The 12937-nt window shown below is 33.1% G+C and overlaps 2 protein-coding genes across 2 annotated transcripts; one reads left to right on the top strand and one right to left on the bottom strand.

Moving 5' to 3' along the window:
* Positions 1 to 35: 35 nt before the first annotated feature.
* On the bottom strand, positions 36 to 2660 carry LOC137820954 (putative glycosyltransferase At5g03795). The gene is made up of 4 exons (XM_068625309.2): positions 2310 to 2660; positions 1937 to 2157; positions 1488 to 1839; positions 36 to 1049 (listed from the first exon to the last, which is right to left on the bottom strand). The coding sequence occupies exons 1-4, from the start codon at positions 2574 to 2576 to the stop codon at positions 384 to 386; spliced, it is 1506 nt and encodes a 501-aa protein (XP_068481410.1). The 5' UTR covers positions 2577 to 2660; the 3' UTR covers positions 36 to 383.
* A 3227-nt stretch (positions 2661 to 5887) lies between these two features.
* On the top strand, positions 5888 to 12371 carry LOC137820953 (ferrochelatase-2, chloroplastic). The gene is made up of 10 exons (XM_068625308.1): positions 5888 to 6372; positions 6905 to 7229; positions 7571 to 7714; positions 8280 to 8381; positions 8973 to 9076; positions 9175 to 9301; positions 10557 to 10709; positions 11053 to 11153; positions 11244 to 11445; positions 11653 to 12371. The coding sequence occupies exons 1-10, from the start codon at positions 6257 to 6259 to the stop codon at positions 11875 to 11877; spliced, it is 1599 nt and encodes a 532-aa protein (XP_068481409.1). The 5' UTR covers positions 5888 to 6256; the 3' UTR covers positions 11878 to 12371.
* Positions 12372 to 12937: the final 566 nt, after the last annotated feature.

The following is a 12937-nucleotide window of genomic DNA, read 5'->3' as shown; positions in this document are numbered from 1 at the left end:
GATTTCAATGGATAGTTCAGTGAACAATTATCTCAGCCTGTATAATGATGCCTAAAAGTTCCCCCTTCGTTTGGAGAAAACAAGGCTACACTTAAAAATTAAGAATTAGAATCACATTGAAAAAGTACTTGCATGTTACTATCATCTCTTCCTCAAAAAATTAAGACCAAGCAATGGATCATGTTGATAACGATGAATCAGTTATACGTAAACATTAGTTGTCAATATATTCCAGTTTCCAGAGGTTTTAAACGTAAAGAGAGAACAATTTTCTAGATCTGCAAAATCTGCTGACTGCATTCCTCATCATTTACATATGAAAATCCTCCAGATTTGTGTATTGATGTTCTGTATGCTAGGTCCACTGTGTGGTGGAAATGATATTACTGATGTTGAATATGGATATTTAACCTCCTGAGCCAAATGGAATGGACAGTCATATGGAACATATCATATCTCTCTGGGGGCTCATTAGGCATAAAATGCCTTTGCACTTGCTTCACCCTCCTTTGCATCCTCAAGTACTGCCTTTCTGAAATGCCCATGAGTATCTTTTTGATGTTGGGAATTTCTTTCACGGCCACTTGAACTGAAAATGAATTCCAATTCAAAACATCACTGAAGGGTGGAACATAGCTATCAGAAATCAATACTGGAACACATTCTGCAAATATTGCTTCCACTATTCTGGGACTGGCAACTTCATAACCACTTGGGCAAAGGCAAAACTTGCTGCTTCTAAGCTTTGTGTAGTAAGAGATTCCTTCAGGAATTTCCTCATAAACTTGCACATCTTGGTCTTTGTTTTTCCATGTATGTAGGAGTAAGTACCTTATATAGCCATGCAGGTGACCTGCAAAGAAAGCAAGGATGGTCCTTTGAGATGGTGGATACCCTCCCACTAAACCTGTGACTTCCCCTCTCATAAGTTTAATCTCAGGAAATGACACATCCTTTGCAGGTTTGAATCCTTCAGATGTATTTGCATTGCAAAGAACCCTTATGGCATTGTTATACAAGAGATCCACGTAACTAGATACAATTGGACCCTGTGCAGTGTCCAAATAGTGTTGTTAGATAAAGGGTTGTTGTAACTAAGCAAATATTTTGTCACATTCTTGATATTAATGGCCACACAATTGTTGTATGACTAACAATTGCTTTCTTTTAAATATCTTAATATGAACTTATTCCAATGTACATTAACAAGGTCAAAACTTAGAATAACTTTCTTATACCTTTACTTTGAAATTTTTCAAACCAATGATACATGAATATGTTTTTAAAGTTCTGCAGTATATTCTTAGTAAATACTTTATAGTACTAAAAAATCACGTGTCATTATTTAATATGACAACTAAGAGTTTGTCCAAGATATAAAGAATAATACAAACTTGGGTTTGTTTTAAGGAAGCTTTGAATTTTTATATAGGTCTTAGATTAATTGAAGAATTCAGATCATTAAGCAGAGAGAGGTCATTACTAACCCAATCGTGGCAAGAGAGCATGAAATGATCATGGCCCAGGGATCGATTCCAAAAGGGATGTTTATAGGATATAGTCTGAATGTAGTCTTTCACAACAAGGCCAAGGGGATCTAGATTATAATTGGAGCCACGATCGTACACATATTCGACCAACATAACCACACTAAAGGGCAAATAAAACACAAAAGCTTCATCTGGATCATAAGTACGATAGTGCCTCCCCTTTTCCATTTCATTTATGAATCTTCCCTCAGTGGCATATATGTCTTTGCTTAGACCATTGTGGAACAACGGTGGCTCACCTTCTTCATACACAAAAACTTTGAACACCTTTTCCATCTCTAAGTAACTCCTGTGAACAAATTACTATAATTAATACAAACTAAAGTACAGTAAGATTATCTGCTAAATTTTCAAGGATTTCAAGAACGTAATATATATGTATGTACCTATGAAAGGCATTGGCGTTTCTGTAAATTGGACCTTGAGGAACATAGTCTGGATCTTGGAGGGTTGATGTCAAATTTCGAATTTTGCTAGCTTCTCTGATTGAATACCTTGCCTTAGCCAAATTTTTTTCAATTCTTCTTAACTTGCTGTGCTTATGACCTTTAAGGTTCTCTTTATCCGTACCTTTTTGCACAAAGTTGGTGTCAAGCTTTTCATCACCCTAAAGACCAACCACGTAATAAGAAAAAGAAAAGAACACCCACAAAAGAAAGCATGAGAAGGTACACTATATTGAAAGAAAATAAAAGGTTCAATCATATGAAAAATAGACTTGGTCCCTTCTAAAAAGTTGACTGAAGGAGATAAATATACTTCATTGAATTCTGGAGAAGCATGATTATCAGAAGCAAATGCAGTTGGAGATGGAGCCTCTCTTTCATCATGTAATATTGAAACTCTTCTCTTTTCTGTATCCAAGGATGAAGTTGGTGGTCCCCTCCGACAAACATGTGTGGAGAAATTGGGAGCAAGAAGACTCCGACAAGAAACAAGAACAAGTGTAGTTATGAAGAAAAGAGCCAGAAAGTGAAAAGACAAAGAAGTGGATGAAGAGAAGTATTTGGTAGAATAAGCTCTCATCTTAATTTACAGTTTATATGTTCATGAACTAGGAACCGTGGTCGATCAGTTCAAAGTGAAGAAGTTGGAGATGGTGAAAGAATGATGATGATATATGGGGATGGGATGCATTTCTTGGTGCATAGAGAATAGAGATTCTTTATCGAAGAGACCAAGTATTCTTACGTACCAAGAGTAATATAGGGGGAAAAGCAAATATGTGTGTTCCTTTTAATAGAGACTATGCAGTTTTCATGAATGCTTCACATCCACTTGGTAGCTATACACCAGATAACATGAGAGATTCAAAATTAATGAAAAGTTATCTATGAAAAACTTGTATTTCTTTTTATAGAAAGATGTAGTTGTTTGCTTTTATAAAAGATCATAAAGTTTGTCTATATAAAAAGATGTATCTCTTCACTAGGAAGTGCGAACTATTGCTGTATATCATGCATGGGAAAAGGATTTTGCAATACTCAAAAAGTGCATCCAAAATTATTTTCATTACCTTTAAGGATCTTTTTAATATTAAAGATAAAAAAAATGCATACCAATATTTATTACTAGTTCCTTAATTATTATTATTGATAAAAACTTAGATATCTTTAATTATGTTGTAATAATATTTTTAATAAAAAATACTTAACTACTTAATCACTTCTCAAGTAAATTTTGATGTTCAGAGTGGTTCATCGTGGAATATTAATTCATATGTGTTTGATAAAGGGAGATTGAGTTTTATACTTGTAGGTCAAATCTCGAGTCCCTATTGTTTGTTATTGTACATTAAGTTATTAAGATTGATATTTAAGGCTTATAAAGAGCTCATTCTTTTTCGTGTTTTTTTTTTCATATTGTCTAATTAGTAAAAAAAATTCAGAAAAGTTTAAGGAAGTATTCTCTAAAATATTGATTCATGGACAACTTATTTTTAATATCATTGAAATACATTAAATATATAGATAATCATCTACTTATAAGACTTATAAAGAACTTACTCGTTTTTGTGTCTATTTGACATGTGCCTACTTAGTAAAATTTGTTTGGAAAGGTTTAAGAAGGTCTTCTCTAAGATATTGATTCATAGACGACTTAATTTTAATATCATTGCGAGACATAAATGTTTAGATAGGTCTCTTTTTGATGTAGAATTCTTATTATTACACAGAAATTATAAGTTTTTGTTATAAAGTATAAATAATAATAAAAATGTAAAATGTTGACATACTTATTTATCTATGAGGTTATATTATGATTAATGTTCTTCAGGATAAAATTATCATCCACAAAAATAAATTACTCCCAAATTATAATTAAATAACATATATTTATATAATAGTTAGAGTATTGCAAGATCAATCAACTCAATAAGGATTTGAAAGACACAAACTCTTATGAATGATTAATAATAACTCTTAGATAAAAACAAAGTAAACAACAAAAGAAAGTAAAGTTAAAAAAAAAAATTAAGGTAGAGAAAATGAACAACATATCACCTTAGTTAATGAATCAAGAATAAAGTGCATGGCGACAGGGGTGACATGGTGTAGTGAGGAAGGATATTTAGTTTTTGCTGTTAGTATGGGGTAATCCTGGGATAAAAGAAGTAATGTAAGTTGCAAGGACTAACCCATATGAGTTAGGTTAAGCGGTTTCTTCTTTCACCTCCATGATTTCTTCCTGGGAAATTTATGAAAATATCCATTATGAATTCAATCCAGAATATAAATTTTATATTTTGTATTTGAATTTTCGATTGCCACAATTCAAAATATAAAAACTTGTATTTTGGAATTTGCATTTTGAAATATACAAATTTGTATTTTGGATAAGGGTGGGAATGCGGGTTGTCTTGTCCCGCATAAGCCCACTTCGTATTTAGTTCACAAAATACAGACTGGGTTAGATCGTCCTGCATAAGGAACAAACTCATTTCATTGACTCACCTTGCATAAAAGTAGTTCACGAGCTGTGGATCAATTTGGGTAAGAAAAATATTTTTTTAAATTAAAATTTTATTAATTATAAAAAAATATTTCTGTTGTTGAAAAATTAAAATTTCATCATTGTCTTAATTCATTTAATTAAGATAAAAAAAATATAAAGGCATTTATGTATGACGAGGTTTGATTAAAAATAATTAAAATTTTGTTTTGTATATATTTTCCTTCTATATGTATGTGTATGTATGAGAGTATTTTATCAAAATTTTGTTACAAAATGAAATATCTTTTTTATATTATTTTTTATTAATAAATTTTAAATGTAAAATTTTATTTAAAACTAAATTCACTCTTATCTTTAATATTAACTTTTTTAGCTGATTAAAAATAAAACCTACTTTTTTATATTAAATTTAATATTTTTGTAGAAAAAATAAAATAATTCTTTTTTTTATTTATGCGGGTCAGCAAACTAACCCGTCTTGTCGTGCGGTTGGCTCACGCGAGCTGCGAATTATACGGGACAAGCCTAAGCGGATCAACGAATTAGATGCTTAGTGAATTCGTTCGGATTGTGGACCGACTCATATTGTCATCCCTAATAATTAACTTTTGGATTGTGTTTCAAATTGTAAATCTAAAATACATTGCAAAATTCATAATACAAATTTTGTATTCTAAATTATACATTATAAAATACAAATTTTATATTTTAGATTCCAAAATAAAAATAATTATAAATCTTAACTTTTAGATTCTATAATTTTAGAAGTCACTGGATTTTATATTCTAGAATTAAAAAAATGTTAAAAAAATCCAAAAGATAATTTGGATATTTTTAAAGTATGGTGTGCTAAAAGAATGACATGCAACTGTAGGAAGAAATCCACTTAGGTTATGCAAAACGAACCTATGATGATGACAAACTTAAATGTGTAAATTGTAGTGCAATTGTTTACAACTGGCCATTAAGATTTATTTTGGTATAATCTATCCATTTTTAAGATAAAAGGTATCTCGGATCACGATTTTATGTCCGACTTAATTAAGAAGCCAATTACAGACCAAAAATGAAGTTAAGATGAAATAAAGTTGGGAATTAAGAAGATTAAAATATTTAAAAATTATTTTATTTGAGTATATCATTCTCAGTCTGAAGTTAAGACAACTTTTTTCTATCTTGAATAAATCTTCACCAATTGAAGTTGACATGCTTAGCCTGTGCCTGAGAATTAAGAAAGTAAAGTAAGAATTTCCCTTTGTTGCAAATTTATAGATAAAATTAAACTCAATTTTCATATGCATATATAAAAAAAGTAGATAAAATTAAACACAATTTTCATATGCATATATAAAAAAAAATAGATAGTTGAGGTGAAGAAGATTAAGATAAACAAAAAAGAAGTGGTGGCAATTCATTCCAGTCTCACCTGCCTCTACCTCTCAACTCTCAACATCAGCCATAACTTTAAGAGGGTCCCTCCTTTGCCTCTACTAATGTACCAATATACTATACCAATACAAAACAACAACACAAATTACATTTTCTTCTTTACCTCAAAACCAGTGAAAAATGAGAAAATGAAACTTTCTCTCCAATCTCATGCTCTCCCAACTACCCTCTTGCTAGTGCTTTCACCTTCTCCTCCAAATTAATTGGAATTGAGTAAAGTTATCATCTTTTCCCTATATTCATTTCTGGGTACTTCTTGCTCATAGCATTGGACTGTGCTGATTTGTCACTGCTATTAAGCTATGAACTCACCAATTCGTGCACCTTCATCATCAGCATCTTCTTCTTCTTCTTCCTCCCATGTGTTTCGTCCTCCTCCATGCCTCACTCATGCTTCTCGTAACCTCAAGGGTCCTCTGTAAGTGTTCCATTTTTCATGATTCTGATGCTTTTGTATTTTTTATTCTGACCCATGTTTTGGGAATCCAACAACTTTTCCATTTCATTCCCGGAACGGATTCTTAACATGACCTGAAATGGAATCAATGTAAAGGGTGTCCTGTTCATAATTTAAGTTGTTGATACTGGCATTTATAAGAAGGGTTTTCAGACAATGTTTAAATTACGAAAATGGCATTTCTTTCTCGGTCGGAGATGCAGGTCTACAAGATAATGCTTTATTGTTTGGATGGTAATGGTTGCTACTTAAGCTTTATTTGTAGAGTGGAGTTTAAACTACTACTTACATGGTTGGTTTACCTAAGGAAATATCCTTAGAATCAAGCACTCTTTGTTCCCTTTCAAGTTTATTGTCCATGAACAAAAGAATTTTGCAGAGTGCTCATGAGCATGATTTAAATTTTTGTTGCGTTTTTTGCCCTGAAGCTGCAAACTGCTAGACTTTCATCCGAACATTTTTATGTGTATAATTTTTATTTTTATGTTCATAGGTTGTTTCCACAGACAATCTGTACCTCTCAGAAGAAGATTCGCTGCTTTGGAGCTCATGTAGAGGCTTCTTTTAGCACTAATCCCTTGAAAAATTACAAATCGTCCAGATGTTCTCCATGGTGGTCTGAAGCACAATCCCTGGTTTCTAATCAATCACTCAACAAACAGTTCTCAGTAGGATCTTTAGCAACTTCTACATCTCAAGGTGTTTCTGATACCACTCGTCTTATTGATGATAAGATTGGAGTGTTACTGTTAAACCTTGGAGGTCCAGAGACTCTAGAAGATGTGCAGCCTTTTTTGTTTAACCTTTTTGCCGACCCGGTAATACACTTGGTTTTATACATTTTGCATTTCAGCTGTCATTTTTTATTCTTCAGTTCCTTTAGGTTGAGATTAACCCAAAACTATCAATTCCTTATTGTTTGATATTTTTAGAAGAAAAAAAAATGAATTGCTCTGATACCATTTTAGAAAGATAGCAGAATCGAAACAGAAGAATTATTATTATCTATGTGAGCTACATGAGCAGAGCTGTTTATATACAGAACATGAAAAGTAAATAACAGCTAGGTGAAATAGGTAGATAAGAGCTAGGTGAATAACGAATAACAGAAAGGTAAACCAGAATAACTGACTAACAGATATTATGTACAATCACACAGGACATAATACGATTGCCAAGGATATTTAGTTTTCTTCAAAAGCCATTGGCCCAATTTGTATCTATTGTAAGGGCCCCAAAAAGCAAAGAAGGCTATGCTTCAATCGGTGGTGGCTCTCCTCTCAGACGTATGACTGATGCACAGGCATGACTCTTCCTATCACTTGTTTATTTTCCAATATGACATACTTCATAGTCAAATTTGTAATTAGGCATTGGATACTTTCAATTTCAATTTCCACAAGTTGAACTGATTATATTTGAGAGGGAGTTGAGCTGTGTATATGTACCAGACATGAAATTTGTCTCTTGCCAATTTGGTCTGCTTCAGATTACGTAAACCGAAAGAAAAGCATAGAAGTAAAAAATTGCAAAGAGATTTCAAGAAATCATTGTCATGTGCATTTCAATTTTATTTAGCAATAGTATTTATAAATTATAACTAATATAAGTGGCTAATATTAGAGTAGTTTTTTTTTCTGTAAGTACATTAAGTTACTAACTCGGACAATGTTATACCATCACCTCATCCTTAATATTTTTCCAACTAATACAATCAAGTTTTGCAAATTTCAGTAGTCCATTTAGATATTACAATCAACTTATAATGCTATGGGACACGTTACATATTCATTCCATTAAATAGGTACTTTTGTTTGACTCTATTAGTTTCCTAGTAGTCCTGGTTCATCTAATGAGCTCCTTCACAGGCTGAAGAGTTGAAGAAATCTCTTTGGGAAAAGAATGTCCCAGCTAATGTGTATGTTGGAATGCGTTACTGGCATCCTTTCACTGAAGAAGCTATTGAGCAGGTAGTTCATGATGTAAAAGAATTTGTTGATGATCATGCCATTGGTGGATTCTCTTCCCTGTTATTGTCCTTCAATCTGAGTTAAAAGATGTAGCTGCATGCATCGAAATCTAAAAGAAAGCTTGCTACATTTAAAAGGGTTGCTTGAAGCAATTGTCTTTGATATTGCATTTATTTGGCAGATTCCATGCAGCCAATGTGTTTTATCCTTGTGAAGTTATGTCTTTGCCAATACCAACTGAACTCTGACTTCTAAACTTTTTACTAATGTTGTCAGTAATTAGCCTGAGATATTTCCTGGTCTCTTTATACTGTACACCAGTGAGCACGCATTCACATGCTTGTGTGAACAAAAGTATTGAGCTCTGATTCATAAGGAGATCACTGTGCTTATTGTAAACAAGTTAAAAAGATCAAGCTTGATTAGCAAAGAAAGAATAAATGATAATAGTATTTAAAATAAATCTTAAGGAATCATGAAATTTTATTAAAATCATGATAACTTTTACATCCATATTTAGCATTTATCTTTTTTGTGATTTCTTGACTACTCTCATTGTAATTAATTTATCCCTTAAAATATATTGTTTAGATTAAAAGGGATGGAATTACAAAGCTTGTTGTTCTTCCACTTTATCCTCAATTCTCAATCTCGACTAGTGGCTCAAGCCTACGTCTGCTGGAGAATATATTCCGGTGATTACTATAAAACAAATTGTTATCTCTTTTATTATACTTCAAATACATAAACTATCTAATGTGCTGTTATTTGCAAATTATTGTTGGTTCTTCAGAGAGGATGAGTATCTAGTCAACATGCAGCACACAGTAATACCATCATGGTATCAACGCGAAGGGTACATAAAGGCAATGGCAAATTTAATTGAAAAAGAGCTGAAGAGTTTTGACTGCCCTGAGGAGGTTCAACATTTTGTTAATGTTTTAAATTTAAATGACATAAAAAAAAGGGCATGGTTCGTTGACATTTTTGATAATTCAAATTTGACCGTATGGTAACAGATTGACAAACTAACTATACTTGATTTCATCATACTTTTAAGATATATTATACTTTGTTTTGTTGAAATTGCTCTGTTGACAACTATTGTTATACTCTATATCTTTGTTTGGCATTGCTGAGAAATATATTTCCTGAAATTTAGTTTGATAGGGCAAAATATGACTTAGGCAATTATAATTCTGTATTAGGAAGTTATTAGGTAGTTGCTTTTATATAATTCGGGATTAGGCAGTTGTAGGTTATGATGTGACAGTTATAGTGATCTAGACTTTTAAAAAGATAATCAAGATTAAGTCATCAGTGTTCTTTTTGGTGTTTTGAAGGAGGAAACTACCTGTTAGGGTGAAACCTTGTATCTGATGATGTTTGTCCTCAAATCTAGCCTAAAAACCAAATTATTTCTATAATTCAATATTCTTGTGTGCTCAACAATTGGTCTGACATTGTTGTTTCTTTTTTAAGTGTGAAACCAGGCAGAATGAAACACAATTTAAATAGGTGCAAGTTCTGCGTTCGTAATTTACACAATTTGTGTTTTATAAACTGTGGCACTTGGCATTTAGCTTATCATGGGCAGACTAGAAGGAGGGAAGAAGGTTTTTGGCTAACCGTTTGGGCCACTTCATAGGTGTTCTAAAAGGAAATTAAGAGTGCTTATTTTGTGAGAAGAGATGACAATGAGCAAAGAGAATTTCAAAGTTTAACTGATGGAACCAAACTTAAATGTTTTACTGCAAAGGACAGTTTCCTTATTTTAGCCTTGAGGACGAGGCTGCTTCTGTACTGGGAGACATTGATAAGCCAAAATCTGATTTAAGCTGTTATAATTCTGCATTAATAAGTTATGAGGCAATAACTTTAATAGTGATTTCGGACTAGGCAGACATAGGTTATAATTTACCAAATATACTGATATATAAGTTGTGTCATAGACTAGTAAAGAGAAATTAAGGTGTCAGATTGTCATTTCCAGTGTTTTAAAGAAGAAAACTCGCTAGGGGGAAACCCTTGTTTGTTGACAATGTACTCAAATTTAGCTTAAGAACCAGATCATTTCTATAACTTAAATCAGAATTCAGTGTTTATTTATTCAGTTCAAATAGTTGCTCTAGTTTCTGTGATTGCATGAGTCCAAGTAATTCATGCTTGTTGCAGGTCAGGATATTCTTCAGTGCACATGGGGTGCCTCTTGCCTATGTGGAAGAGGCTGGTGATCCATACAAGGTTGAAATGGAGGAATGTGTGGATTTGATCATGGAAGAACTCGAGACAAGAAAGATAACTAATGCTTACACCCTTGCTTATCAGGTGAATACTTTTTTGTTTTTTTTTCAGCAGTTGATTCTCTTTAAGTTTTGATTTCTATTACTTATTCTTTTTTAGATTTTCTACTAAAAGGATGGTATATTGTCCTGAGCCAAACCATAATTGGAAATTCTCTCAGTTGAGTGATTCACTAGGCTAATATTCTAAATAGCTCATGAAGTTCACCAATGCTCGCAAAAAGAAAGCTCCTTGGGAGAATTTCTTTACAATTAGTCCATCTGTTTTCAAACATACCATCTTTTGATACCCTACAGCTGGACACTTCTTTTAGAGTTAGACATTTCTTTTTCTGGATTTCTAACAGTTGACTAGAATATTGTAACAGAGTAGAGTTGGACCAGTGGAATGGTTAAGACCCTACACAGACGAGACAATAATTGAACTTGGAAAAAAGGGAGTGAAAAGTCTGCTGGCTGTTCCAATTAGGTATTAGTTTACTTCTATCTGTCTCTATCTTCGCCATATCTTTTCTTTGTTTCTCCCAAAGCACACTGTTAACCCCTGCTTAATTCACAGCTTTGTCAGTGAGCACATTGAAACTCTTGAAGAAATTGATGTTGAGTACAAAGAATTGGCTCTAGAATCTGGTATAGAAAATTGGGGCCGTGTTCCTGCTCTAGGATGTGAACCTACCTTCATTTCTGATTTGGCAGATGCTGTCATTGAGAGTCTCCCGTATGTTGGTGCCCTGGCAGCCTCAGACCTTGAAGCTCGACAGGTACTACTCTTTTGAACACCCATATAAATTTATGTTTCATATTCTAGATAGAAATCTGGATGGTTTGTGAAAAAAAGATAGATGTCACTGGAAGCACCAGTGAAGCGAGTCCCAATAGTTGTAATCCTGTAAAAGGGGCTAAAGAAATATATTTTGTAGCTATATAGTTACATCTTGTGATCTGATTGAAAGTTTGCTCTTTGTCAGTCCCTTGTTCCACTGGGCAGTGTAGAAGAGTTATTGGCAGCATATGATACACAACGCAAGGAGTTGCCACCACCAGTTATAGTGTGGGAATGGGGTTGGACAAAAAGTGCTGAAACTTGGAATGGAAGAGTAGCAATGCTGGCTGTGCTTCTTATTTTGTTTCTTGAAGTCACTACAGACAAGGGTTTGCTGCACCAGGTCGGAATATGGCCCTCACTTAGGTGAATGAAGCCTCACCACGTGCCCTCTAAAGACAGGATTTAGTTTTGAGTTCAGTTTTGATCCTTTGTCAGTACATGGCTTTTTTATACTACAGTAAAATCCTGTTCTTAACACAGTTTTCGAGTAGTTTTTATCATAGTCAAACTACACTTTACATTGTGTTAATTCATGATTACAGTAGTGTAAAAATGTCTTGACTGTGGATCAATTTAAAACCATTCAGTTTTGCTTGTATTTCCATTATTTAAGCATCATATTATACTTCTCAGATCCAAGGCATGGACCCAGGAGTTCTCAAATGTAGTTTAGGCACAGTATTTGAGGATGGAGAGAAAATGTGTATACTACACAATGTTTTTGTATGTATTTAAACTTGAAAACTGGCTTACATGAGTTGGAAAACTACTCGGCTGTAGTCGATGATCAGTTGAGGCAAAGGCAATAACAAATTCTTATGTGAAGTGTGAACTCGTCTGAGCACACTGGCAGTTTTATTATTATGTTATCCAAGATCTACAGAAGAGATTCTGTAAAAGGTAATGAAATTCTTGTTCAATTTCTTTGCACCTGGGCCAGACACAAGTGCCGATGTAGACATGTCTAGCAAAACTTAAAGAAGAAAGGTTAGGAAAAAAACGGACATTGCCTCATCTGAGTCAGTTTACCAGCTTCAATGAACATTACTGTTTACAGATGTACTCTATGTATTTTAGGAAAGTTACAGTTTCTGCAGGGCTTTCAAATGTTTAAAGTCTCTGCATGAGAAAAAGATACGAGTTAAGAGTAATGCTAAAGTTGCTACTTCGCTAACACATAGAGTAAGCTTGGAGGATAACAAATGGAAACCAAGGAATAAAGTGGAAATTTAACTAAAATAATAGGATAAGGGGGAGGAGAATATCGCTTTTTCAAAATTGTTTTTGTTAAACTAAAAAGTTAAAATTCATTTTGTAATGCTTTCAGTATTTTACTATTACTTAATTAAAAAATTAACTGGACCATTTTCCATTTTGTTGGGACTTTTTACTTCGATTTAATGAGTTACGGTTATCACAGCTAGTTT

This window comes from Phaseolus vulgaris, chromosome 9 (genome assembly GCF_051622355.1).
Source record: "Phaseolus vulgaris cultivar YP4 chromosome 9, ASM5162235v1, whole genome shotgun sequence".
In the NCBI taxonomy this organism is placed as follows: Eukaryota; Viridiplantae; Streptophyta; class Magnoliopsida; order Fabales; family Fabaceae; genus Phaseolus; species Phaseolus vulgaris.
Note: the sequence above shows the minus strand (reverse complement) of the source record. Positions and strands in the feature narration are given on the sequence as shown.